This window comes from Chelonus insularis, unplaced genomic scaffold, assembly GCF_013357705.1.
Source record: "Chelonus insularis isolate UGA/USDA-ARS -01 unplaced genomic scaffold, ASM1335770v1 contig_324_pilon, whole genome shotgun sequence".
In the NCBI taxonomy this organism is placed as follows: Eukaryota; Metazoa; Arthropoda; class Insecta; order Hymenoptera; family Braconidae; genus Chelonus; species Chelonus insularis.
Window position 1 is genome coordinate 461,638 of NW_023276494.1, and position 25,112 is coordinate 486,749.

Here is a 25,112-nt window from a genome sequence, read left to right on the forward strand (position 1 = left end):
TCAACTTCTTAACACTTCATTACAAATACTGCTTGCACTAGAAGTCAGTTATGTTTGGTAAAAAATAATTGTGATTTATTTCTTAAGTTGAACATTTCTTCGCGATTGTGTCCATCTAAATAATTGGAAATAGACATGAAAAATTTTTAAAAATAAATATTTTACAATTGTCACTGTATCTGTAAGTGATAATAGAAATATTCATTTTTTCTCTACAATCTAATGAAGATGAATTATTGACGTGTTAACATCACAGAAAGCTTTGAAAATTAATAATTGATTGCAAATATTAAAATGATTTTTTTTATCAAAACTTGTAAATAATCTACACTAAAACAAATTTTTACTATAATAGAAAAATTCTTTTTTCAGTGCAAGTGTCAATAGAGCAGTGGGAAGAATTCATGATGGTATGAAAACAATGAGATTAATAAATAAGCATTATAATTTAATACATTACCTGTTTTCACCTTTGAAAAATTGCTCTTTGGATTCGCGCGAATTATTTTGAGTGTCCTTCAAATGTTCTTATTGATTTTATGGTAGTTTCATTTCATCGCAGCTGTAATACGTACCAATAAATTCTTGTGTTGTATGAAGAAGTTAGGAATAAGCAAAAGAAGAAGAGAGAGGGAAACACATTCATCGTCATATAACAGCATGAACAACATGCTGTGCAGGCTTAGTTTCTTCGTGAGCTGTAACAGTGAAGGCTAAAAGATCCCGCACAAAATTTTATTTCACGAATTAATGGAAAATTTAACCTTCGACACTTTGAATTGAAAATTTAAAATTGTTTACTTATAGCACCAATTTAATTACGCGTTTTTTTGGTCCACTTGGCTGCCATCTAGTGTCATCATGGTCAACGGTTCCTATTGCTCCTGAAGTGTGTTCAGTTGATAGAAAAGAGACAGAAAAAAAGAGTGAGAGAGGAGGAAAATATCCGAAATATTTTGTTGTTTCACGGAAATTGGTCAACTCATTAAAAATGTTAAATGACGGTGAACGTTTATCAAGAAGTACACAACAAAATGGCGTTGTTCAACCATTACTTACCGGTATTTAAATCATTTTTATTACTTTTCAAAGCATTAGTTAGGGTTAACCTTTAAATAAATACTTCAATTGCCTCTTTGATGAATCAGAAGATTATAGTCTTTAAATACTTAAAAGATGAATGGTTTTTTGTTAATATCAAGGATTCTAATTGACATTATGACGATTAATTTAAATTTTCAAAAATGCAGAAAAAAATGGATCATTTAACTTCAATCATTGATAACTTGTATTACATCATTAATTATTATCAATTACGCAGGTCTTAAGATCATTTTTTATACAGCATTTAAATATAAATGATTGCTCATACTTGGCAGATCTAAAAAGAGTATGATATTCTTATCATAATATAAGTCGATAAATGAATGAATTTTTGTATAAGTTGATAAGAAACTATTTACAAAAATTTTCGTGAAAATTACTATTCAAAACAATCTTTATTGTAAATAATAATATGAAGCTATGAATGATATAAATGACGCCGCTAAAAAAAGAAATGTCTATCGATTTTCTTCTTCACTAACCATTTTTTTTTAATTGTTTACAGATTTATATCAGATTACGATGGCTTATGCCTACTGGAAATGTGGAAAGATGAATGATTACGCAATATTTGACCTTTTCTTTAGAAAAAATCCATTCAAAGGAGAATTCACTATTTTTGCTGGACTTGGAGAATGCTTAAAATTTATGGAAAAATTTCAGTACTCTGAAAGTGGTAAGGCTGATTCTATAATATTTTTTGTCAGCTAAATCATTCTAATTATCATCAATATAAATATTTATATTTAATCTTTTTGTTTAGATATCGAGTATTTGAAAACTACAATGCCTGGTTCAATTGAACCGGAATTTTTTGAGTATTTGAAAGGATTAACACCAAAGAATGTTACAATTTATGCTATCGAAGAAGGGTCTGTTGTATTTCCCAGGTAAAATTCATTTTTAAGTATCTCTTTTCAATGATCTCCTGTGTTTGCTAATCGATTAATTATTATCGAATTTTAGAGTGCCACTGATACGAGTTGAAGGTCCTTTGATTATGGTACAGCTTCTAGAAACCACTCTCCTAACATTAGTGAATTACGCAAGTTTAATGGCAACTAATGCTGCTCGATATCGTATGGTAGCTGGAACAAATGTTGCACTACTGGAATTCGGTTTAAGGAGGGCTCAAGGACCTGATGGTGGCCTTAGCGCATCGAAATACAGCTACATAGGTCAGTATCAAGTAATCAAGATCCAAATGAAGTGAAAAAAGGTGAGGGTGACGCGGAATTGAAAGGGTTGGATTTCTCCAATGAATCAATGCTCTATATTCATGGATCTAGATTTGATCTAGATAACATTAGAATCTGAAAACTGGACTCTGATTCAATTCTCCATGACAACGAATATTTGATTCATAAAGTCATGGTTAAGTCAATAATTCGTGCCAGTCAGCGTGCTACACGCTGTCCTGGAACTTTTGCCAAAAATTTACAAAACTATTCGTGTTAATTGCTGTTAAATCGATTCAATAGCATCTGTTTATTACTAGAATAGTCCGCAGAAAGAAAGAAAACCTTGGAAACTTTTATCACTCACGATTTAGTTAATTACTTTTGTAGAGTTTCGTATCACTCTCAGCATATACCCAGTAATTTTTTTTTCAATTCTTCATTTTAAGATATATTATTTGAAACTTCTTAGGTGGATTCGATGGAACCAGCAATGTTTTAGCAGGAAAACTATTTGACATTCCAGTTCGAGGAACCCATGCTCATGCTTATATTAATTCCTTTGCAGGAATTGATGAGTTAAAACTAAAAGTAAGTTTACATACCTACTTATTTATATAATAATTAATTGGAAATAGAAGGGAAAGCAAAGCTACCATTTGTATTAATTACTTTTGAAGACTTTGGCTCACAAAGAAACGGGAGAAGAGTTCGACCTATTAAGTCTTTCATCGCAATATCGAGATGCAATTGCCTCAGATCTCGGTGCTTTAGTAATGGAAGCTTCAGACAGTGAATTAGCAGCACTTATTGGCTATGCAATCGCTTTTCCTGATGGATTCATGGCTTTGGTGGATACTTACGACGTCAAGAGGTAATTTTATTTAGTAAAGAACATTATTTTGACCAAGCTTCTTTACTTTCTCAATTATAAACATTCTTTATTTGACACTTGACACTTTTACAAATCACTAGAAGAATAGAAAAAAGATTAAATCACTATTTTTAGTGCATGTTTGATTTTAGTGGTTCTAAAAAATTTTTGTAAAACTGTAAAGTAACTGAGACATATTATTTTATTAATTGGCGATTTAGTTTAAAAATTTTCATTTATTTTCAAAGAAAAACATTCTTTATTAGATGAAAATTTGTCAAAATAGCATTGAAACAGAAAACGATAGCAGAGAAAAGAAAGGCGAAAAAATAAGGAAGTAAACTCTTTTATTTTGAAGAGGAAACAATGGTTGATCACAAGCAGCACAGTTTTATTTTTATTTTCTTCAATCTAACGTTAGTGTAAATTAATTTGTAGCATAAAATCGTCGTACGAGAGGCAGGCACGTTTAAACAACGCTAATAGTAATCACAATGATACAATAAATGAACGAGCGGTGAATTCTTCTGATCTTTCGGAGAAATCATCCGTTATTGAGTCAATAAAAACTGAACACAAGAATGGCTATCGTGCCATAAACCAACAAGAGTGGCCTATCAAAAGCCTTTCGAGAACACCATCTCACAACAATGACTATTTAATACCTGGCGAATTGGGGGAACTATGTGTGAGGTATGATTTCGTGTTGTGTCTCTTTTATTTCCCTGTTTCGTTTTCGTATGCTTGATGCGATGCCTCTTTAATCACGCATCCACATTAATCACTTAGTTTATTATATTCACAATTTTTTTTTATGTCAATTTCAATCGAGATTAAAGTAATTCGTCGACCATGATATTCATTCATTGCTATTTAAACTTATTGAAAACATTACCTTATCGTATTTTTCCCAATTCAGCCCTACATCTTAATAAAATAAACAAGTCAATATTATGGTATATGACACATTCCAAGAATTATTATAAAGAACTTTCTATTTAATTTCATGAAATTTTATAAAATACTGATGGACTAATTCTAACGAATCTCGCAGTCTTAAAAATTCTTGAATACAAGATTAACAATTGAACCTTACAGTGTAATTTCATGAATCAGATCTAGACTTGATTCTCAAAAATAAAATTAACAATACATTTTTTTGAGAACAGCATAATCAAATACCATAAAATTTCATAAATCATATTATTAATCATTAAAATTTGTTTGTCAAATATATGTATTCAAATAGGTAATTCGGAATTTTTTTTTATTACAGAAGTGGACTGTTAAATTTCTGTGCAGTAGCATTAGCACTGTCAGATCTGGGTTATCGTGCAATAGGAATCAGAATAGACAGTGGAGATCTTGCCTACTTGAGTCAAGCAGCTCGAGAAACTTTTCAGAGACTGGCAGAGAGATTTAATATTCCCTGGTTCGCAAAAATGACAATAGTAGCATCTAATGATATCAATGAAGAGACAATAATGAGCTTGAATGAGCAGAATCATCAAATTGATTGTTTTGGAGTCGGAACACATTTGGTGACATGTCAGAAACAACCAGCTCTTGGCTGCGTTTATAAAATGGTAGAAATAAACAATCAGCCGAGAATAAAATTGAGTCAGGAAGTTGACAAAATTACTATCCCGGGTAAAAAAAATGCGTACAGATTATATGGAGCTGATGGTCATGCCCTCATTGATTTGTTACAACGGTCTAATGAACCAGCACCTGAAGTTGGTAAACGAGTTCTTTGTCGGCATCCATTCCAAGAATCTAAACGAGCTTACGTTATTCCAACACAAGTTGAAACACTTTTAAAAGTAAGTTATTTTATTGATTAATTTTTAATAGAATTACAATAGAACAAGTTTTTTTATTTTTCAAATTAATTTTCAGTTATATTGGAAAGATGGAAAAGTCATGGAGCCAATTCTAACACTTCAAGATACAAGGAATCGAGTTAAAGATTCTTTAAAAACACTTAGAACGGACCATAAGAGGAGTCTTAATCCAACTCCGTACAAGGTAAAAAAAAATATATAATAAAAAATAAAAAATTTTGTCTTTAAATTTTCAATGAGTTTATATTTTTTAGGTGGCTGTGAGTGATGATTTGTATACTTTTATTCATGATTTATGGGTTCAAAATGCTCCGATTGGTGAGCTTTCATGAAAAAACATCTTTTTAAATATTTTTAAACGATTAGAATTGATTCTTATAATACAGATGGTAGTCTGTACATCAATTGAAAATAATTTATTTTTTTCTTCAACATGAAAAGAAGAATGAGCAATAATAATAATCACAAAGTAAATCATAATAAGATTGAAAAGAAATCTATAAGTCTATGTTTGACAGAAAAGTACAAAATGGTAGATGAAATCGTCAAACGATTTATAAAAAAAAATATAATACATAAATGACATATTTAAACACAAGTTTTTTAACTTGAACAACAACTATTTTGTCTCACAAATAAATAATGTAGATATGTTTATGAATAGAGGATAGGGTTTAAAGTTTAATAAAGATTTGCTTAAAAGTAAGAAATAATTTAACGTTTAGATAAACAAAAGAATTGATAAAAAATATTAAATAAAGAAATAGTAAGAAAAAATATTTTTCGACGTCTAAATATGCGTATTTATTATGTGTAAAGAATAACAAAGGTACAAACGTTGAAAAAAATACGATGGAGGCAAGAAAAATCATTTTTTATTTATAAAAATAAACACTAATAATAGAATTATGATTCATACGATTTAAAAGTTTTTAGTTGATCTGAAGTATTAATGTACATTAGAAACTGTTAAACACGCAACAATGATTAGATAATTTAATTTGGAAAATATAAAAACTTGACCAAGTCAATTAAGTTTGAAGAACAATTACTTCAATTGTCACAAATATTATGTTAATGTTTAATTTGAATAAGAATAAATTACAAGTATGATCATTGTTAGAATAATAATGCTATTAATAATTGATACTACTGTTATTAGATAATTACCAGTCGGTGTAATATTTTGTCACAGAGAAACTATTTGTTACCCTTTTTATTGCCTTTTTGTTACACAAAATAAATTTTGTTTTACTGTGGTGCTTCAATTAAATTGTCAATATGTCAATCAACAGTGTTGTTAATGCTGAGCTTAATATTTACATTATTATACCAAAACTCTCATAAAATTATTTAATATTTAATAGTTATTAAACATGGATAATACTGCAATAGGTTTATAAAAAATTTTTAAATAATATGCACCAAGTAATAAACTTTTAGTGACATCTATATTGTTGATTTTAGTGATAAAAATGATTCATATATTATAATATTTTTAATAAATGCCGTTGAAAAAATTAAACGAAAGATTTAGAAAATTTGGATGTAGTTAAATGTTATTTTGAAAATTTATTGAGATTAGAAAGTTATGAAGACAGAGAAGAACAATCAGTTTGAATTCTTATCTCAATGTGGTAAGAAAATACTAGTGCTGTTCTCTATCAAAAGAAATTAGAACCATTGTAGCATAAATATTTTGGTGTTTGATGTTGGCAACAGCATACATATGTGCTAAACCATAGGTGGTACAATACATCGGGGGTCAGTGTACGTCACGCAATTATAATACCTCGGTTCTCTCAAGGGGGATCCGAAGTAAATCTACCAAGGAAAGAATATTTTCGTCACAAGTGATACCTAAGAAAATTCAACAAAGACAATAAACGTGTTTGTGAATTAATTAAAGCTCGCAAGAGCAAGTGGACTGATTATTAGAAAAAAGGCAACCCAAGCCGGGAGGGTTAAAGTGAGAGAATAAAGTCAAAGGAGAAGAAGAGGAAAAAGGAGACAAAGCGTGCGTGTGTGTGCTCAAAAGAGATTACAGAAGAGGGGATCTTGGTGTTACTCCTTGTAAGTAACTTTTATTTGGCAAATGAAGAACATATTCCAGCATCTTTGCTGGACAAAACAATTTACAAGTTTTGATCTATTTTTTGTTGGTCGCATATCAAGGTCCGATGGTAGTTTGACAGACTATTAGTTTATTTTGGAATAGATTTTGGGGAAACGACAAAACCTGGCGGTTCATCGTCATCAAGAGGACGAGGAGGCTGGACCAGGCGACAGGTTATGTCAACTGGATTGGCAGGTGCAGTGCCAGATCAGGTTAGTTCACCGTCCAAGACGAAGACGTCTCTAAGGATTAGAGCATATAAAGATTAATCTGTTTTTACATGCTACGGAATGCAGCGGATGAAAGGACAAGCCAGTAATCAGGGTAAGTAATTAAAATGATATTTAATGATGAAATGTACTTAATGAGTGAGACAATAATTATCGAATAAAAGTTTGATTTTCTCTACACATAAATATTTAGCCTAACTGTCAAATTAATAAAATGATTTTCAAATTATAAGGCTAATGATTTTGTAGCAAACAATGGTCCCAAGGAACACCAGGCACAACAAAGCGATCATGCAGGGGACGATTCAAACTTTGATTCATGGCGCGGAGGAAATAACACTCAACATCACTCCAACTATCCAATTGGTACAGGCGAACCTTATCCTTATTACGCTAGCACCTCTTTTCAATATCAAACATTTGGAGCAGGCGATGGAACTTGGTCAAACGGCACAGATCCAGTAGCATTTCTATCAGGATATAGTGGACAAATAAGTCATGATGCTTATGGAATGGATCAAATGTTTTCCACGGGAGCAGGTGGAGGTTTTGGAGGCTTCGGTCAACCAGCATTTAATTATTTCCCCGCAGGAAATGGAGATTTTAATGCTTGGGGAACTCCTAGAAAAGCTAGATATGAGGATTATTATCCTCAGCCCCGAGGAAACGATTATCAAGCTCCTGGAGGAGCAGGAGAGATGAAAGCGATTGAACAGGGTGTTCAAGGATTATCAGTTGGTGGAGATATGCCTCGACATGATCAGATAATGTCTTCCCAGAGCAAGCCTGAGCCCAAAGAACAACGTAAAATAACTTGGGCTAGTGTAGCAAGTCAACCAGCCAAGCCGGTACCGCCTGCATCAACTTCTCAGGTGATGAAAAAGAAAGCTGGTATGCCTCCACCTCCTATCGTACCTGGAAAGCACAATATGGATATAGGAACCTGGGAAGGAAAAACTCCAGCACCCCCTAAAGCTCCTCTTCCTCCTCAGATTCAGCCACCAGTTCCGGTGCCACCACCAGCCATTCAAAGACAGAGACCCACACCTCCTCCTAGCTGGAAGCCTCCTTCTCCGCCTGTACAGGCACATCCTCCAGTGCCTCCACAAGCTCATCATCAACATCAACCTCATCAACAACAACAACAACAACAACAACAACAGCAGCAGCAACAACAACAACACCATTCATCACAACCACAGCATCCACCACAGCAACAGCATCAGCAGCAGCAACAACAAAACCAGCATCATCAACAACAGCATCCACCACAGCAGCATCAACAACAATCCCAACAACAACATAACCATCATAATCAACATGCCCAACATCATCAACAACAACAGCCTTCTCAATATCAACAACAACAACAACAATTAGCACCACTTCAATCTTCTCATCCAGTTCTTGATGAATTAAGGGTTAAAAATGATTACAATCCTACTGAATTTGATCAGACAGCACCTGGTGCGCGATTTTTCGTTATTAAATCATACTCTGAGGATGACATTCATCGATCTATAAAATATGAAATTTGGTGCAGCACAGAGCATGGAAATAAGAGACTTGATCAAGCATTTAAAGAAGCTAATAAAGAAGGTGCACCGTTGTATTTGTTTTTTTCGGTCAATGGATCTGGCCACTTTTGCGGTATGGCGCAGATGGTGTCTTCCGTTGATTATCAATCGAACAGTTCCGTGTGGTCGCAAGATAAGTGGAAAGGACAGTTCCGCGTTCGCTGGATCTATGTTAAAGATGTTCCTAATACTCAGTTGCGTCATATCAAGCTAGAAAATAATGAAAATAAATCAGTGACAAATTCAAGGGATGCCCAAGAAGTGCCGCATGCTAAGGGTGTCCACGTTTTACGTATTTTACACACGTATCGTCATACTACTAGTATTTTTGATGACTTTGGACATTATGAAAGGAGACAAGCTGAAGAAGATCAACGAAAAGGACTTGCTGGTGCTATTCAACATCAACATTCACCATCAACATCGGGCCCACGAGGAGGAAGAGGTCATCTAAATGATATGCCGAGGGATCATCATCATCAACCACATCATCATCATCAGCGTAAGGTAAAACTAAATGAAAAGTGCAAATTGATTGGAAAAAGTTTTCAGAGCAATTATTCAAATAATATATTGATTAAATTTAATATGATTATAGGATCGTGATGGACGGGGAAGAGGTCGAGGATCACGTCAGTAGCAAAAAATATTACGATTCAAGGATGCTCTCAAGAATAATTAGAAAGAAGATGACAGCAATGGAAAAGGCAATTAATGGAAATAAAGTAACAATGATGGACCGTTTACTTATCTCAACTGTATCACTGGATAATTTTGGACTTGCTACACTCCTTCATGAAGACAAAACGCGTTAGAAAAAACATCAAAGCTCTGAGATATAATTTCAATCAATAAATGATATAAATAACATCTTAGTGCGGAAGTTAGATTTTCGAACGAGATTAAGAAATAAATTATTTCTTAATCGTAAAATGTGACTTTGCAAAAATAAAAATGAGTTAATAAAAATAAAAATAATTAAATAAAATAATAAAATAAATAGAAAAAAAATACGAGACTCTGATAGGTCTCCAGTTAAGTGGACAGAGTGAAATTCAGTGCCTACGGCCTCTCTTGGGACGAATCGCGCGACTGGAAATGAATTTTTATGATTTAATCATGTAATTAATTAATTAATCAAGTGTAGGCCGATCTTAATATGATCGTGCTAACTTTAAACAAAAAAGAAGAAAAAAACAAACAAAATAATCTGTCAATGGATTTCTATTTTCTGTTTTTAAGCTCACATTATATATATATAGAAATATATAAATATATAAATATCGTGCGGGACATTTTTTGTACGCATGATAATCATGTTTTAAACGTACAGAATTTCGTCAAATAATTATGCGAAAATGCGTGAAAAATAAAGAACTCAAAAAATAATTACAATCATTTGGAGTATAAACTTGATTACAATAATCACTTGGTTGATTTTTTGTAAAATATCAAAAAAAAAATGTGGCTGTATTTTTAACTCGTAATCAATTTCTTTTATTTAAATTTTTAATCAATTTGTTAATCTCCCGAATCGATAAAAAATAACATTTAGAGATTTATCCTAATTTAAAAATCAATAGCAACTTAAATTTGCCTATAATCTGCTTTCACTTTACTTTAATTCCCTTGAAAAGAAAAGATAGAATAACGAAGCTTCTTTTTTAAAAACGGATTTCATGAGCTTACTAATTGCAATAAAATTGCACAAGTAATTTCATCTAAAAATGAATTTTCTAGTTATCTGAAGAAATTAATAAAATTTTTATCTTCACAAGTTTTAGTTATAATTTTATTCAATAGCAAATAAAATTCGATTATCCTACTACTCTATTACGAAAAATTACCGAGTAATAAATTTTATTTTCAAATTAATAATTATCAAATAATGTGATTGTATAATATAAATAGCTCACTTTATTAATATAGTCTTAATAATTATGATTTGTTGATGTGATATAAAAAAATAAACATTATATTGATTTTTTTATCCATCAGTTTTATATTCATAATTTAAAGATTATAATCATAAAAATAAGAAAAAATAAATGTTAAAAATACAGTCAGCTTCAACCATTTCCAAGTTAGTATATTAATAATGTAATTAATTTATTCATTTCTGGTATTATCGAACAACATTGTATCAAGCATCAGAGATGGTTTACATTTACGGAGATATTTATTTACCATCAGTAGCATTGAAAATTTTTTTAGTTATTACAAATAATAGGAACTTCTACCTCATCTTGCCAAGTAATTTGTCGATTTTCCTCCTTTCTATTATCGATATATTTATAATTATCCGCAATGTCCTTTTTTTCTTCTTCTAAAAGATGATGAGAAATAATTTTCTGCGAATTACTAGTTGTGTCTACGGGATAAATTGGTTCATTATAATTATTTTTATTATCATCAATTGTTTTATCTTCATTTTTTTCCATTTTTTCATTTACAGAAAAATAACTTCTCATATTATCTAATAATTGTGAAGTAAAGTTATCAGGATTAGCTTCAATATATCGCAAAACAAATAGATCAGCACCTTTGATAATAAATTGATGATTGAAAATATTTATTTTTGCGCCAATATAAAAGTCTTCTGGACCATAATAAATAATATCATCAGTATCATCTTGTTTTTGAAAACTTGAAGGCTTTGGAACATACATTGAAGCTAAAAAACAACCAGCACGATGTCCAGAATTTCTTTTACCAATTTCCAAAATTTTTATTTTACCATCCGCAAGATTATACTCTAAAATAAAATCTCGATCTTTGTCTTCAGGATGTACTGCAACCATAGAAGCTAAGTAACGTAGTTTTTTCGGATGATTGTAAAGCTTTCTAATTACATCTTCTTTCTTTGATCTTTCTTTATGTTTCAGAGACTTTGAAGTCAGGGTTTCATTGCAAATCTTTTGAGTCTGTGTTAGTTCCAGTGATATTCTTAAAGGCTGATTAATATTGAGAATATCCTTGTAATAATTTCGAGTAAAATTATCACAATCGTATAAGAAAAATCGACGATTGAAAATTAAAATCGTTTCTCCCACCTACAATTAGTTTAATATTACTTTTGCTTATTAAATAATTTTTAATAAATAATTCAATTTATGAGTACCTTCAAATCCAATGGAGAATAATATTCATCAACTTCTTCATCTCCTCTCTCGAGATAAATACTTGGAAATGTTTGAGGCATGTCGGTCCACTTTTTTGGAACTTTAGTTTTTTTTAAAAGTAATCTTACAGGATCTTTTCCACTATTAGATCCTTGAATTTCTTTTACTGCAATAGTGTCATCCGTTAAAAAATATAAAATTTGATAGAAATCATCATTCCATGTTGCTTCAAAAGTTAAAATCATTCCATCGTATTGTAGAAAACGTTTTAAAGTTTTGCTTGGTGCTGAATGAGCTCTTTTTGTCAATGACGAAGCAGCTCGAGTTGCATCGAGTTTCATTAAACGTTCTTGGGTGTAAGAATCTATTGGTGGATCTTCTTTATCACCCACGTCAATTCCTTGACTCGTTAAAAACTCTTTTGTAAATTGATCACAATCCACTGTATGATAGACAACGCCATAGATTGCTATAAATTGAGAAAAAAAATTTTAAATTTCATTAGTAAATTTTTTAATTCAAATATTGGTATTTTTTTTATTCTCTTTACTTACTTATGTCTAATCCAACATTTAAATCTTTCCAGTGATAATATTTTCCATTGGTTTGAGGAATTTTACTTCTTTTGACAAGTTTCCCTTGTTTAAATCCTGCATTATCTACAGGAGGCTCCATAACAGACATGGTATCATCTTCAAGGAAGTATATAATATTCACATGACGAATTCTATATTGTTCTGAAGGAGAATTTAAAATATTTTGTCGAAAAAAAGCTTTAAAATTCAAACACTTTTGAGCATATAAAACGTAGTGAGGAATAACTTGACGATAAGGATAATCTTTATTTCTTCCATAAATCAAAGAAGGATCGAATCTAAGAAAAAAGGTAAATTAAGATTTAATGAAATATGCAGAAAAAATGATACTACAAAATTTTCATACATCACTTCTTGAAGAGGTTCTTGAGTGTATGCTGAAGACGCAGCATCAACTGGACGTCTTCCAATACCGACACTTGAATCACAAATCACCCTACATCCATTAGAATAGTTCAGCTTTTGTTTTAGCTTATAATTTTGATCCTTTAAAAATGAAATAAGAAGCCAATATCAGCATGAATGAATTTACCAAAAATTTAAAGAAAAATGACATCCAGAAAAATAATTACAAATATTTCTTACTGAATATGTTGGAAATGAATATCCAGGGAGATGAGGAAATTCTTCCATGGTAAAATTATCAAAAAATATCAATAAATCCCAATAAAGAATAGAAAAATTGAATGTTCGCTTATTCACTCTTTCAAAAAGAATAAATTCAGAGACATTTCTATAACAACGAATTTATTGATTGTGTTGCTAGGGATTTTTAATTGAAAGCAACTCTTACAATAATTGTCATAGTCAATTGTTACATGTAAAAAATAAATTTACTCTAATTATATAAATAACTATTTTAACTAATTAATAAATTTAATAAAAATTTAATGAATTATTATTATAGTAATACTAGTAATATTAAGACAAAAATATTTCTATCTCGAAACGATGTATTTATTGGATTAATAATGAATGAATCATTAATTAACAATTAATAGAGGTGAATATTGGCAATAACTTAAGCGTTAGCTATAACTCATCAGCATGATGAACATTGGAGCAACAAATAACCGCTATCACATTTCTACGAACTGCTTCATGACACTCATGCAACCAGCAGAAAGGAGCCCGGCAGCAGGAACAGTGATGAGCCAGGCAAAAGCTATATTACGGAAGATTTTCCAAGAGACTCCTTCACCACCTCTTGATGCCCAGCCTACACAAACGACTGACCCGACTTTACAGTGGGTAGTAGAGACTGGTAGACCTAATTTACTGGCTAAAAGAACTGTCAAAGCAGCTCCAATCTATTAAAAATATTAAAATTATAAAAATTACTACAAAAGCTTACTAGTTAATCCTAATTAAATAATCACAACTGCAAATATTTACTTACTTCGATAGTAAAGCCAGTAGTAGGAGTGATTTTAGCTAGATCTTGACCAAGAGTTTGAATGACACGTCTTCCCCAGATCCAAAGACCAACAGAAATACCAAATCCACCATAGAGAAGAATTAAAAGTGGAGTTTCTGTCTCTTGCCTTGCTGATCCATCAGCATACACAATCCAGAGACCTATAAGAGGTCCTATCGCATTACTGACATCATTTCCACCATGGGCAAAGCTCCCAAAAGCAGCTGTTAATACTTGGAGAAAGGAGAAGAGCTTAGATATTTCTGGATTGTCTTCAGATCGATTCGGAGGCTCTCCTAGACCAATAAAAAATATTTAAATTTCTTAAAATAAATGTAAAATATGTTAGTAATTAATTTTAAAAATTCTAATTATCTATTTTAAGTAGTTTAGATTTTTTATATGACAAGCGACAATAAAATCAAAATGCTTTTTATAAATATACAAGAGATGAGAGTATAATAATTTAATTTACGAGAATTATTGATAATGTAAATTCGATGACCTAAATATTACTAACCTGGATCACTAAGATTTTCATCACCAGCTTCATTGCCCCCAGTTGTTATTAGAAGTGGGCTTGCACTAGTATTACCTCTAAGTGTTGGTTGAACAGTTTCACCAGCTTTAGGAGTAACTGTAGTAGGAACAGTTGATTCTGTGATGACAGATAGAGGAGTTGTTTCTTTTTTGTCACAGTTTCCAAAGTTAGTTGTTGTGTCTAGATGATTATTAAGCAAAATTCGACGTCGTTGAGCTGGAACTACGAAGATGTAGACAATAATGCCGATCAAGATACCCAAACCTGCTGCTGCTATTAAGCTTCCCCATACAGGAATGTTATCTAACATCAAAACTAGAAAAAGAGATAAATCTTCAGTACAAAAATCAATTTTAGGCGACTGAAAATAAGTGATAAAAGTTTCTATTTACGTTTCGGTCCATCGAGGACCACTGAAAGAATATTCACAGCGACGGTAAGGCCATAAATAATCGGCAAGACCCGTAGACCTTGCTCTAATGGGTTTCTAGAATATAATATTGACTTTTTGATCAACAAGAATATTAACACCGATACAGTTCCGCTGAGCAATGGACTAGCGAACCAGGACGCTGCAATATTTATTAGAGCCATCCATTTTACCTACAACAAATATATGAAGTTTTTTTAATTAACATTATAAAAATGAATAAAGGCTAATTTTAATTAAACATATTGCTATAATTGTTTGAACAACAGTTCGAGATGGCCAAAGTCATAATTAATAACAACCAATATTTGAGAACTAAACTAATAAATATGTTGATACATCAATTCGGTTTGGTCATTGAACTTAAATTATTACAATCAGTTAGCTTTGTTAGTTAATAATTAATTTATTCAACTCAAAATCATTCAACTGTATTTTATAATTTTCCCTACATTAATATACCTCTAGATTGATAAAATATTGCTGAAATTTAAATTGTTTGCAAAATTGTTAAAATTAAAATCATTCTTGACTCGTGATATTTTTAAATTCCTCACGGTATATTTTTATTCGATTGTCAAGATAAATCTAAAATCAAGCATATATTTTTAACATCGAAACCACAGCCATGTCAAACCTTGAAATAATCTAGAAAAATTGTTTTTCGACATTTTTTATTTTTTAATATTTTATCTTAATGTTACACACGTTATGTTATTAGATAAAAAATTAAATAGCCATAAATAATAAAAAATTATTCTAAGCTGATAGTGTGTACACCTTGGAGTAAAAAATGCATATAAATATTGCTAATCAATAAGAAAAAAAAAATTGTCATCATTAAATTTACACACGAATGGTTAAATTGAATACTAAAGAATTATGTCATCGTGTAAAAAAGTTTCTGATAAATTTCAGTAACGTTTAAAGCTATTAAGTTCAAAATTAAATAAAAAACATGTATTGATTTTTTATAATGAATAAATAAATAATCATATAACATGCAAATATCAATGTCAATAAAAATAAACTATTATACTACATTTGGAAAGCTAACAGTATAGCTCTTAGTTAGCTAAATGATAGAGAATTTTACATTTCAAGCCTGTTTCATATTCGAAACTCACCCTCTTAATATCTTTAAAAGCTACTTGTTCATGTATATTAAGAATAAATAAAACAACTTACTCCCGAAGTGCCTCTGCAAACAAGAGAAAAGCCAACAGTAGCTCCAACAATCGAATGAGTACCGGAAATTGGTAGCCTGAGTGCGGTCGCGAAGATTAACCAGACTCCAGATCCAATAAGACTACAAAGTGTTCCAACCATTAATTCTTTTTCGAATCCTTCATATAAACGAACATCTAGGATTCCTTTTCTCATCGTATCTGATACCTAGATCGCGAAATTATTAATAATAATTAGCTAAAATTGTTTTTAATGATCGTAATGATTAATTAAAATCAACTGTAGGTTACTGAGACTAATTAAGGTCAATGACGAGGTAAAAATAACCAAGAAATTGTGGGAATGATTCAAATTATTACAAATATAAATTTTATCATCTTGAAATGGAATGAATTTAAAAAATCAATTATTATAATGGATTGTAAAAAATTAAAATAAATAGATGTCATTCATAAAAGTGTCAATAAAAGATGATGAACAGATAGTGAATGATTAAATATAATATTAATTACTTTGTAACCGATTAAAACGGCTCCAGCGATTTCGAAAATCGTTGCCAGGATACAAGCCTGAAAAATAGTCAGGACTCCAGCACCCACGCTTGTTCCAAAGCTGTTTGCTACATCATTAGCTCCAATTCCAAAGGCTAAAATGAAAGCCACGATGAAGCCAACCACCACTAGCCATATTAAACTTGGGTCATAAGGTTCAGACATTTTTTATTCTTTTAATCTTTAATAAGATTTATTTTTTCACTTTTTCAATATTATTTATTATCCTCTTCGTCTGCTATATAACTTCGTCTCACTTTTTATCAAGAAAACTCAATGTTTATTAGTTTTAATAATATTCTCAATGAGTTTATTTAAAATAAAAATGTAATTTCCGTATTTCTATAAGCTTTTTTTTCTGTTTTTGAAATAATCAAAAACAACTTTTATCCTTTCACTCTTTCACACTCGTCTTCTCTTGTTGTCTTCAATACTTATCTTCCATTCGTTCTTTCTTAATGCTTACAATTTACAGTGTATATACAATTAGTTATATATACACATTTGTACATGTATCATATATATATATATATATATACAATATTATGTACATGTAAATTGGCAACTTAGTGCATTTTTAGTTGCACTATCTTTTATCAACTTCCATTTGTATTATCAGATTTAATTGAATTGTTTATATATTTTCATTAATAATGTACTGATTTATTTGGATTTTAGATTTTATTTTCTTTTATGTGAGTTTTTACCTATTTTTTATGCTTTAAGGATAATAAAATCAATTCGGTATTAACTTTGTACATATAGAAGAGGTAGTTAATCGTCATAGCACCTAATTTCAACTTCATGACTCGCGTAGAGGATGATTAAATGCGTTATTGACCTACTGCTGAAGATATTAAGGTGCTTTTACATTTGTTTGTAGGCAATACTCTAATCCTAGCTCTGAAACTTGAACTCTTCGCCGATTTTCTCATTCTTTCTGTCATTTTTTTTGACTCCTGCATCTGAAAATCATTATCAATTAATATTAAACATCAACTTATGGTATGTTATGAACATTCAAAAAATAAAGTTTTGTATAAAGAGGCAAGTTAGTAAAAAAATGAAAAATAATTAAAAAATATTGCATCAGAAATCAAAATTTAATGTCACTGATCAGTATATAATAAATTACTACTAGAAAATTTTTCCTATCATCATTTTTATCCTTGAACTTTTTTTCATATAAGTAATTGATAGATCAATTTAATTTGTTTTTTCTGAATACATATCCTTGAAAATTAAATTAAATTCATAAATAACAAATATTTTAATATATCAAAGTTATTATTTCACTATTAAATATTCTTCAATACTTCCATTGCCAAGTTTATTTATAATTGAATGAGAGAAATTTCCATATTTGAAAAATAATTAAATCATTTTATATAAAGGAGATGAACTAATTGGAATAATTTACCAAAAGGATGTTTCATCCTGATTTTCACTTATTCAATACCGACTTGAGATATTAACTAAGAAATTTCAATGGAAAAATTAAAAATAAATTCTCTTAATAAATTTGAGGGTATAAAAATGTGATCGATTGCTCTGGGCTATTTATTCTCAACATTTCTATAGCTTAAGTGCTAGTAGAACCGCGTGGCAACTGCAAAATGCCGGTTTGAAGGACATCTCGTAATGATGCACATTAGGGTTAAACTTCTTAACAATTTTTTATTCCATAAAAATGGCTGAACTATTAAAAATATAAAAAAATTTTCCCCTAACTAATTAATTATCTATCAACAAGTAATTTATTTCTAAATTTTAATCTCGAACCTGACAAGAACCTTCAAACAACTTAAATATTCTTACCGGTGCTCTTGCTTTCATACTGAAGTCCGTATTGATAAGGGATGATTCTGTAGAGTATCATCCAATGAGTTAATTACCGTGATTAAAAAAATAAATTAGGATATTGTGATTTAATCTTTTAGTGCACTGATTGTTGATTAATCCATTAAGTAATTAATTTCTGCACTCAATATTTTCACTTCCCATCGTTGAAGAGAACAAGTTCGGTGTTTGACGAGAAACTAACTGATTTCTAGTAAAAATTCTTCAGACGGGGTGCCGGAAATTTCGATTACAGGGGTGGGGTTCACAATATTGATCGTTTTGATTCTCTTTCCTACTCTAGCTTTCTCTTATGCTTTCGTACACTTTGATATTTGCAAAAGCACACCCACGTATTTGTACAAAAGTATTTCTGATTTGTACATGCGTACTTTAAAAGAATTTTTTAAACGTCGTGTGACTGCGAGAAAAACAAGTACGATGGATAAGTAGAAAAATCATTCATGTTATGATGATAATAATTAAATTATTATCGACATGTGATGATTAATTAGATTATTATATTGATATCCGTGAATACTCGAAGATAAACTGAAAAAAAGATGAAATCAAGTGATGTAGATATCAAGAAGAAATATTGTTTTAATATTTATTTACAGCATCTTATTAAATATAATTCAAATTTTAAACTTTACACATTAGCATGTAATTTTAAAAGTTTACACAATGATCTCAGTAAACTCTAATAAAATTGAAATTGTTTTGCTAAACATTACTTATTATTTTGTTACATTTGAATACCTATTCATGGGCTACGTTCCCATTCTTCTTTTTCTTGGATTTCTTTTTTGATTTCATCGATGTAAGGCTGCAGATAACGTACATCCTGCAAAAATTGAAAGTTAAATTATGTAGTTTTAAATATTTTATAAATCCATCATGTGAGAAATCATTCACTCGACTTACTTCTTCCATTGTAGTCCACTGTTCCTTAGGTAAAATAGTTTTATTGCAACTCAGCTGCATAGCTCTAACAATCCGGAAAGTTCGTTCATCATATACATGAGCAGGAAGACGACGTACAGCTTCTGAGACAATTTCATTTTCATACAAGATATCGTCGTGGCGTAAACCTGTAAAAATGTAATCATTGAAATAATTAGATAATAGAATATTGTTTGTATAATAAAAATATCGTCTCAATGAGTGTTAATTACTTTTGAGAATACATAAATTTTTTTTCTCGAGATAATAAACCAATCATTTAATTGACAACATTAGCATGTTCTAGATATAAAAATATACTAAATAAATTATAAACTTATAACTGATTAAGAAAACAATAAGGATAATATATCTGTAAATTACTCACCTAATTGATTGTAACGAGACAGATTGAAATACCATTTTTTGAACCCCTGAGCTGAAAAATAAAGTGAAATAGTTGCATAAGAGTATTTTTGGTGACATTTTAACTACTGAAAATGTTTAAGTTATAACTTATACAACTTGTATTAGTTTAAAGTAAAAGATATTTACGCATGAGAAAATTTTTCTTGATGACATTAGCCATTTTTATTTGAGTAAGTAAATTGTTTTTCTGATATTCAAAATTTCTGAATAAAAATTTTTTTTGGTTAATTTTTCTACGTCTTCTAAAATTTACCCGTCGTGATCCGAGTGCTAAATGTAGGAATTGCTTTCACCAGTAGATGTCACTTGAAATATGGCCACCTACCGGTGAATGAGTAAATTATATTTAAAATTGAAAAGTTGGTATTCTCAATCGATAACTTCAATAACGGAAAAATTGTCGTGTAACGACAATTGTCTAAAAAAATTAATTATTTAATAAATCAAAGGTAAGTATTCATTTTCATTGAATATTTTTTATAATAGCGCCATTTTTCTAGACAAAATCTCTATGACGAAATTAACAACAATATAAAAAACAATGTCCAAAGTTAATATTCAAATGTTTACCGGAAAAATAATTAATCTTTTGTGGTAATAAAAAAATTCTTATTAATTTTAAAAATTTAAACAATATTAATAATTATTTTGAGAAAAAAATACAAAAAAAATACAATAGCGAATGACTAGGCACTAAAAGTAAATGGAAATTCAAAAAATGAGAAATTGATGGCAACGAGAATATGGGACTACATTTTAATGGCGGAGTAGTGCAGTGCGGTCAAGTATATAAGGCCGTGCGGAACTACTTCCAATGCCTCTTCCTCATTAAGAGTAGAGTTGTTTTCACGTGTGGTTGTGTCTCCTTTTTCTTATAAAAATAGGTCACACAACCCACCATTCATTCGTGAATTAACTCTTCAAAAAAAGTAAATTATAAAAAAAAAATAAAAAAAACTATAAAATCCAAAAAAAATTAAAAAATAACATAAAAAATTTCAAAACCAAAAAAATCGTAAAATCTGTAGAACGTAAAAGTATCCGCGATTTACTAAAGTCGGTGGACAAAAAAATCATAGTAACGATAAAAAAAGGCCTTGTAATAGTGTGGTGTAGTACGACGACGATTAAAAGTGATTTTCTACGACATTGAATAATATTCTTTGACAAAAGGGTAGAAAGATTACGAAGCTTCCAGCAACATCATTAAGGCGTGAGTCCAAGCCATATTGAAGCACAAGGAAAGCTCAACGTTTGAAGAGGCCATTTTTTGTTCATAAAATAAAAATATATATTTTTATTTTATTCAGCTGTTGATTAATAAAAGCCAGTTGTTTGGGAATTTATCGCCAATATGAATCCTGGAGCACCGAATTATCCGATGGCCTCGCTTTATGTGGGTGATCTTCAATCGGACATTACTGAAGCAATGCTGTTTGAAAAATTTTCATCAGCAGGACCTGTTCTATCTATTCGCGTTTGTCGCGATGTAATCACCCGTAGATCTCTTGGTTACGCTTACGTGAATTTTCAACAACCAGCCGACGGTATGTATAAATATTTTATGCATTTTTTCATTTTTGTCGCTTGATAAAAAATTCTCAGCGTGGCAACGCGTCGCCATTTCATGACAATCCTTGCACGCGACCATGGAGAAAGACACGTGCACTTGGCCACCATATTGAGCGCATGACAAGGCCATAGAATTAGAATAAGACACATTTTATTTGTATGTTAATGATATCCATCGAGAAGAGAAATCATTTACCAATAATTAATCTCTTAAATTATTAATTAAATTCAACATTTCACTTTTAATCTTATCTGGGAGAAAATTCTTGGAAGCCATATTGTGACGTTTATTGTAAATGATGATTCATAAAATAAAACAAAACGTTGCCTTATGTTATGCAAAAATCCTGTTCACAAAGGAATTAATTATACAAAATATATAAATAATGATACTTAAAAACATTTTAAAAATATTTTTCAAGGAATTTCTTGAATAAATTATAAAAATCAGTAAATAATTATAATTAACGAAACGATTCTTTGTTTTCAGCTGAACGTGCTTTGGATACAATGAATTTTGACATGTTAAAGGGACGTCCAATTCGAATAATGTGGTCTCAACGTGATCCTTCACTGCGTAAAAGTGGTGTTGGAAATGTTTTTATTAAAAATCTTGATCGAAGTATTGACAATAAAGCCATGTATGACACGTTCTCTGCGTTTGGAAATATTCTTAGTTGTAAAGTAGCTCAAGATGAGACTGGAGAATCTAAAGGATATGGATTTGTGCACTTTGAGACCGAGGAGGCTGCTAATAAATCCATTGATAAGGTCAATGGTATGCTGTTGAACGGCAAAAAAGTAAGAAATAAAATAATATTTAGTTTCAAATATAAAGATTAAAGATTAAACGAGCTTAAATTTAAAAATTTTTACTGAATAATAAAAAACATGTATTCAAGTAATCATTTTTGATAAGTTAAAAAAATAAAATATTTCACAAAATTGATGATTCATCGATTAAGTGGAATTGATAATAAGCATATGTGTTACAGATAACAACAAAATTTTAGAATAGTTGAAAATTATTTTTTAAAGGCTTAAAATTATTAATATTTTAAAATAAACTTACCTTATTCAAATATTCTTATCAATAATTATTTATTCTAGGTTTACGTTGGTAAATTTATTCCACGTAAAGAACGCGAAAAGGAACTCGGTGAGAAAGCTAAGCTTTTCACTAACGTTTATGTTAAAAATTTTGGTGAAGATATGACCGATGAAAAACTTAAAGAAATGTTTGAAAAATATGGAACAATAACAAGCCACAAAGTAATGTCAAAAGATGACGGTAAATCTCGTGGCTTTGGATTTGTAGCATTTGAAGATCCTGACGCAGCAGAGCTAGCCGTCATGGATTTAAATGGTAAAGAAATAGCCGAAGGAAAGTTTATGTACGTAGGACGTGCTCAAAAGAAAGCAGAAAGACAGCAAGAATTGAAACGCAAATTCGAGCAATTGAAAATTGAACGTTTGAATCGTTACCAAGGAGTTAATTTATACGTGAAAAATTTGGATGATACTATTGATGACGAGCGTTTGCGAAAAGAATTTACACCTTTTGGAACAATTACTTCAGCAAAAGTTATGTTGGAGGATGGTCGTAGCAAAGGCTTTGGATTCGTATGCTACTCATTACCAGAAGAAGCTACGAAAGCTGTGACAGACATGAATGGACGTATTGTAGGTACAAAGCCACTTTACGTTGCTCTGGCTCAGCGCAAAGATGAACGCAAGGCACATCTGGCTTCTCAATATATTCAAAGAATGTCGAATTTGCGAATGCAGCAAATGGGCCCGTTGTACCAAGCTGGAGGAGCTGGTAACTTCTTTGTGCCAACATTACCACAACCGCAACGATTTTACGGTCCAGCGCAAATGGCACAAGTACGTACCACACCTCGATGGGCTGCTCAACCCAATCCGGTACGGCCTAATGCGCAAACAGGAACCACCGGATTTGCTACAATGCAAGGACCATTCAGAGCCGCACCAAGGACACCAACTGCAGCTCAAGCTGGAACAATGCGCAACGCTATGTCTGCTAGACCTATCACTGGACAACAGCAGCAAGTCGGAGGTGCAAACATTCCCGGTCGTGCTATTGGTGGTGCAGCTGTTGGTGTTACTCCTACACAAAATAGACCACCGAATTATAAATACAATCTTAATGTCCGCAATCCACCACAGGCGATGCCTATTACTCAACCTGCTCCAGTACAGCAAGCGGTGCATATTCAAGGTCAAGAACCTCTCACTGCTTCAATGCTCGCTGCTGCTGATCCTCAAGAACAAAAACAAATGCTTGGAGAACGACTTTTCCCAGTCATTCATACTATATATCCAAAACATGCTGGAAAAATCACTGGAATGTTGTTGGAGATTGATAATTCGGAGTTGGTGCACATGCTTGAAGATAAGGAATCACTTAAAGCTAAAGTGGAGGAGGCTCTCGCCGTACTACAAGCACATCAGGCTACACAAGCTGTCGCTGTCACTGGCAAGAAGGAATAAAAACATTCAACAATTCTCTCTCCTTCTCTCTCTTTTTTTTCCTCTCAATTGATTAAGAAATTTTTTTATCAGAACTTTCACTTCTCTTCGGTATATTAATTTTCTCATGTTCCATTGATACTGTATTTTGTTTCATTTCTCTTTTCTACATAAATGAATATAGTATTTTTTTTATTATTTCAAAAACATTTCCATTGGAAAACAAATATTGTTCAAACATTTTTTTTATTTTTTCAAAGTTCTTTCAAAATTTAATCATGTTCTTGCGTTTATTAATTGTATTTTTGAAATAATTGCAAGCAATTGAAATGAAAGAACAATCTACAAAATGAAATAAACAATAAAATTTACATAAAAACGAAAAAATACTTTTGTAAAATTTAATGTTGGATAAAATCCGTTTGATGCCGTAAGATGAACCTGAAAACAATTGTGAGACATTTTTTTTCTTCAAGTTTTATGATAATAATTTTTTTTGAAAAAATACTTGGCGTCTTTTATTTATCCTATTGACCTTTAATATATAGTTAATGTTACGATATTACAGCTATCAAGTTTGTAGAAAATATTGAGAAGAAATTGAGCCATCAAATGATATAAGTAAAAGTTGCTGAGGAAACATTATTAAAAGGTAATTTCATTTTTTAGATAGGAACTTGTGTCTTACAAATGGCGAAACAAAATGGATTGGACAAATGAAGAAGAGAAAACGTAATTGATTAAATCATTGTTTACATTTATTTAACTTGAGTAATTACATGTACTGATTTGATTTTAATAACTTAACATTTTAATTTTTTTTTCAGTAGCATATTTGCATTTAAAACTTCTAGAATGAAGTGAGCACAACATAATGAAAAATTACAAAAGTAATTAAAATTAATATTAAATAATTTAAAAACAGACATACTAGTCTATTGTCTTTAAAACATCAGAATCTTATTGCGATCATTTATTTTATCACACCAACATTTTTAATTTTTTATTAATTTATCTATAATTTGTATTTTTAATAAACCTCCGTGGAAACAATTTATTTTTGAAA

The 25,112-nt window shown here is 30.7% G+C and overlaps 6 protein-coding genes across 10 annotated transcripts; 3 read left to right on the forward strand and 3 right to left on the reverse strand.

The window, feature by feature from the left end:
• The first annotated feature begins 688 nt into the window (after positions 1 to 688).
• Naprt (nicotinate phosphoribosyltransferase) lies at positions 689 to 5,992 on the forward strand. 2 transcript variants are annotated; one of them, XM_035081480.1, is made up of 10 exons: positions 689 to 1,061; positions 1,610 to 1,780; positions 1,868 to 1,994; positions 2,071 to 2,282; positions 2,755 to 2,873; positions 2,963 to 3,156; positions 3,595 to 3,849; positions 4,433 to 4,979; positions 5,056 to 5,184; positions 5,255 to 5,992. In XM_035081480.1, exons 1-10 carry the CDS (start codon positions 992 to 994, stop codon positions 5,330 to 5,332), a joined length of 1,902 nt encoding a protein of 633 aa, XP_034937371.1. In that variant the 5' UTR covers positions 689 to 991; the 3' UTR covers positions 5,333 to 5,992. The 2 variants fall into 2 exon arrangements, with proteins under 2 accessions (XP_034937371.1, XP_034937372.1); XM_035081481.1 differs by lacking the exon at positions 3,595 to 3,849.
• Positions 5,993 to 6,698: 706 nt separating this feature from the next.
• Positions 6,699 to 10,318, forward strand: LOC118065899 (YTH domain-containing family protein 3-like). Of its 3 annotated transcripts, none has more exons than XM_035081473.1 (5): positions 6,699 to 7,073; positions 7,204 to 7,328; positions 7,413 to 7,440; positions 7,596 to 9,430; positions 9,522 to 10,318. In XM_035081473.1, the coding sequence occupies exons 2-5, from the start codon at positions 7,293 to 7,295 to the stop codon at positions 9,561 to 9,563; spliced, it is 1,941 nt and encodes a 646-aa protein (XP_034937364.1). In that variant the 5' UTR covers positions 6,699 to 7,073; positions 7,204 to 7,292; the 3' UTR covers positions 9,564 to 10,318. The 3 variants fall into 3 exon arrangements, with proteins under 3 accessions (XP_034937364.1, XP_034937365.1, XP_034937363.1); XM_035081474.1 differs by having other exon boundaries at positions 7,219 to 7,328; XM_035081472.1 differs by having other exon boundaries at positions 6,700 to 7,073; positions 7,176 to 7,328.
• A 673-nt stretch (positions 10,319 to 10,991) lies between these two features.
• Positions 10,992 to 13,369, reverse strand: LOC118065892 (EF-hand domain-containing protein 1-like). Its single transcript, XM_035081457.1, has 5 exons — positions 13,227 to 13,369; positions 12,988 to 13,127; positions 12,600 to 12,919; positions 12,045 to 12,514; positions 10,992 to 11,976 (listed from the first exon to the last, which is right to left on the reverse strand). Exons 1-5 carry the CDS (start codon positions 13,272 to 13,274, stop codon positions 11,134 to 11,136), a joined length of 1,821 nt encoding a protein of 606 aa, XP_034937348.1. The 5' UTR covers positions 13,275 to 13,369; the 3' UTR covers positions 10,992 to 11,133.
• A 178-nt stretch (positions 13,370 to 13,547) lies between these two features.
• Positions 13,548 to 19,120, reverse strand: NaPi-III (Na[+]-dependent inorganic phosphate cotransporter type III). Its single transcript, XM_035081585.1, has 7 exons — positions 18,587 to 19,120; positions 16,730 to 17,733; positions 16,218 to 16,424; positions 14,992 to 15,202; positions 14,579 to 14,914; positions 14,041 to 14,354; positions 13,548 to 13,951 (listed from the first exon to the last, which is right to left on the reverse strand). Exons 2-7 carry the CDS (start codon positions 16,931 to 16,933, stop codon positions 13,721 to 13,723), a joined length of 1,503 nt encoding a protein of 500 aa, XP_034937476.1. The 5' UTR covers positions 16,934 to 17,733; positions 18,587 to 19,120; the 3' UTR covers positions 13,548 to 13,720.
• An 83-nt stretch (positions 19,121 to 19,203) lies between these two features.
• On the reverse strand, positions 19,204 to 20,270 carry LOC118065889 (cytochrome b-c1 complex subunit 7-like). Its single transcript, XM_035081451.1, has 4 exons — positions 20,108 to 20,270; positions 19,941 to 19,991; positions 19,535 to 19,701; positions 19,204 to 19,454 (listed from the first exon to the last, which is right to left on the reverse strand). Exons 1-4 carry the CDS (start codon positions 20,139 to 20,141, stop codon positions 19,374 to 19,376), a joined length of 333 nt encoding a protein of 110 aa, XP_034937342.1. The 5' UTR covers positions 20,142 to 20,270; the 3' UTR covers positions 19,204 to 19,373.
• A 519-nt stretch (positions 20,271 to 20,789) lies between these two features.
• Positions 20,790 to 24,135, forward strand: pAbp (poly(A) binding protein). 2 transcript variants are annotated; one of them, XM_035081577.1, is made up of 4 exons: positions 20,790 to 21,194; positions 21,292 to 21,528; positions 22,044 to 22,354; positions 22,664 to 24,135. In XM_035081577.1, the coding sequence occupies exons 2-4, from the start codon at positions 21,336 to 21,338 to the stop codon at positions 24,065 to 24,067; spliced, it is 1,908 nt and encodes a 635-aa protein (XP_034937468.1). In that variant the 5' UTR covers positions 20,790 to 21,194; positions 21,292 to 21,335; the 3' UTR covers positions 24,068 to 24,135. The 2 variants fall into 2 exon arrangements, with proteins under 2 accessions (XP_034937468.1, XP_034937467.1); XM_035081576.1 differs by having other exon boundaries at positions 20,790 to 21,528.
• The last annotated feature ends 977 nt before the right edge of the window (positions 24,136 to 25,112 follow it).

What these genes read in the sequence shown, in the direction of transcription:
- Naprt (XM_035081480.1), top strand. Translation starts at nt 992, where the DNA reads ATGTTAAATGACGGTGAACGTTTATCAAGAAGTACACAACAAAATGGC. An exon ending in TTGATGAGTTAAAACTAAAA is followed by an intron (nt 2,874 to 2,962) that starts GTAAGTTTACAT and finishes TTACTTTTGAAG; the next exon opens with ACTTTGGCTCACAAAGAAAC. An exon ending in GATACTTACGACGTCAAGAG is followed by an intron (nt 3,157 to 3,594) that starts GTAATTTTATTT and finishes ATTAATTTGTAG; the next exon opens with CATAAAATCGTCGTACGAGA.
- LOC118065899 (XM_035081473.1), top strand. Translation starts at nt 7,293, where the DNA reads ATGTCAACTGGATTGGCAGGTGCAGTGCCAGATCAG. An exon ending in CAGGTGCAGTGCCAGATCAG is followed by an intron (nt 7,329 to 7,412) that starts GTTAGTTCACCG and finishes TACGGAATGCAG; the next exon opens with CGGATGAAAGGACAAGCCAG. An exon ending in AGGACAAGCCAGTAATCAGG is followed by an intron (nt 7,441 to 7,595) that starts GTAAGTAATTAA and finishes ATGATTTTGTAG; the next exon opens with CAAACAATGGTCCCAAGGAA.
- LOC118065892 (XM_035081457.1), bottom strand. Translation starts at nt 13,274, where the DNA reads ATGGAAGAATTTCCTCATCTCCCTGGATATTCATTTCCAACATATTCA. An exon ending in ATTCATTTCCAACATATTCA is followed by an intron (nt 13,128 to 13,226) that starts GTAAGAAATATT and finishes TCATTTTTAAAG; the next exon opens with GATCAAAATTATAAGCTAAA. An exon ending in AAATGTTGGATTAGACATAA is followed by an intron (nt 12,515 to 12,599) that starts GTAAGTAAAGAG and finishes CTCAATTTATAG; the next exon opens with CAATCTATGGCGTTGTCTAT.
- NaPi-III (XM_035081585.1), bottom strand. Translation starts at nt 16,933, where the DNA reads ATGTCTGAACCTTATGACCCAAGTTTAATATGGCTAGTGGTGGTTGGC. An exon ending in CCGTTTTAATCGGTTACAAA is followed by an intron (nt 16,425 to 16,729) that starts GTAATTAATATT and finishes TTCGCGATCTAG; the next exon opens with GTATCAGATACGATGAGAAA. An exon ending in TGAAAATCTTAGTGATCCAG is followed by an intron (nt 14,355 to 14,578) that starts GTTAGTAATATT and finishes TTATTGGTCTAG; the next exon opens with GAGAGCCTCCGAATCGATCT.
- LOC118065889 (XM_035081451.1), bottom strand. Translation starts at nt 20,141, where the DNA reads ATGGCTAATGTCATCAAGAAAAATTTTCTCATGC. An exon ending in CAAGAAAAATTTTCTCATGC is followed by an intron (nt 19,992 to 20,107) that starts GTAAATATCTTT and finishes TTTATTTTTCAG; the next exon opens with CTCAGGGGTTCAAAAAATGG. An exon ending in AGTGGACTACAATGGAAGAA is followed by an intron (nt 19,455 to 19,534) that starts GTAAGTCGAGTG and finishes CAATTTTTGCAG; the next exon opens with GATGTACGTTATCTGCAGCC.
- pAbp (XM_035081576.1), top strand. Translation starts at nt 21,336, where the DNA reads ATGAATCCTGGAGCACCGAATTATCCGATGGCCTCGCTTTATGTGGGT. An exon ending in TTTTCAACAACCAGCCGACG is followed by an intron (nt 21,529 to 22,043) that starts GTATGTATAAAT and finishes CTTTGTTTTCAG; the next exon opens with CTGAACGTGCTTTGGATACA. An exon ending in TGCTGTTGAACGGCAAAAAA is followed by an intron (nt 22,355 to 22,663) that starts GTAAGAAATAAA and finishes TATTTATTCTAG; the next exon opens with GTTTACGTTGGTAAATTTAT.